We start from the raw sequence: 998 nt of genomic DNA, 5'->3' as shown, positions 1-998 counted from the left end.
TAATACTACCAACCACCACCATCGTCAACCACAATACGACCAGCACCACCATCATCATGGTAGAGTTAAAACTTCATTCTGCCCTGGGAAAGACCAGAAACGCCACTAACACCACATCATCCCATATCAATCCTAAGAAATAGGGCTAACAGCAACCCCATTTCTGCACGCAAAGACTGAGGCAAAGAGCAGGAGGAAGGAGGGCACGCTGCTGCCCAGCCTCCAGATACCAGTCCTTTGCCTCAGCTCTGGCCAGGCCGAGGGGGCCGCATCTCTCCCCAGTCACAGGCTAGGGATGGGGAACAGGATCGGACCTGCATTCTCGCTGCACTGATCTGCTTCACAATGAGCGTCTGACCCAAGAGGGGAGCCTGTCCACTGTGACCATGAGATAGGCGCTGACGCGCTTCCTCCAGTAAAGAGTGGACAAGTTATTCACGACAGTCAAACGCTGGGGAAACCATGTCGCAAGTGTCCATCAAGAGACGAACAATTAAACAAAATGTGGGCTATGCATGCAGTGAAATATTCTTCAGAGCAAGGAAGTGTTGACGGGTGTTGTGACATGGATGAACCCGGAAGATACCATGCTCTGCGAAATTAGCCAGACACAAAAGGACAAATCCTGTGCAATTCCATTCATATGTGGCTCCTAGAGTAGTCAAATTCAGAGAGAGAAAATATAATAGACTAGAAATTAACGGAGGCTGAGGGGACAGGGAATGGAAAGTTAGCTTTTTCTTTCTTTTTTAGATGAAGTCTCGCTCTGTTGCCCAGACTGGAGTGTAGTGGTGCGATCTCGGCTCACTGCAACCTTCGCCTTCTGGGATCAAGCAATTCTCCTGTCTCAGCCTCCCAAGTAGCTGGGATTACAGGTGTCCGCCACCACATCCAGCTAATTTTTGTATTTTTAGTAGAAATGGGGTTTTGCCATATTGGCCAGGCTGGTCTCAACCTTCTGGGATCAAGCAATTCTCCTGTCTCAGCCTCCCAAGTAG

The 998-nt window shown here is 49.3% G+C and overlaps 1 protein-coding gene across 1 annotated transcript in view; it reads right to left on the bottom strand.

The window, feature by feature from the left end:
- Window positions 1-998, bottom strand: part of DOCK1 (dedicator of cytokinesis 1) — a 545,861-nt gene that overhangs the window by 538,681 nt on the left and 6,182 nt on the right. The window contains exon 2 of the mRNA XM_011967590.1: window positions 359-451. Within this exon, the coding sequence (XP_011822980.1) occupies window positions 359-451 (93 nt within the window). The remainder of the gene's footprint in view (window positions 1-358; window positions 452-998) is intronic.

The sequence above is a fragment of the Mandrillus leucophaeus genome, unplaced genomic scaffold (assembly GCF_000951045.1).
Source record: "Mandrillus leucophaeus isolate KB7577 unplaced genomic scaffold, Mleu.le_1.0 Scaffold801, whole genome shotgun sequence".
Taxonomy (NCBI): Eukaryota; Metazoa; Chordata; class Mammalia; order Primates; family Cercopithecidae; genus Mandrillus; species Mandrillus leucophaeus.
This window is presented reverse-complemented; position numbering and strand designations above follow the sequence as displayed.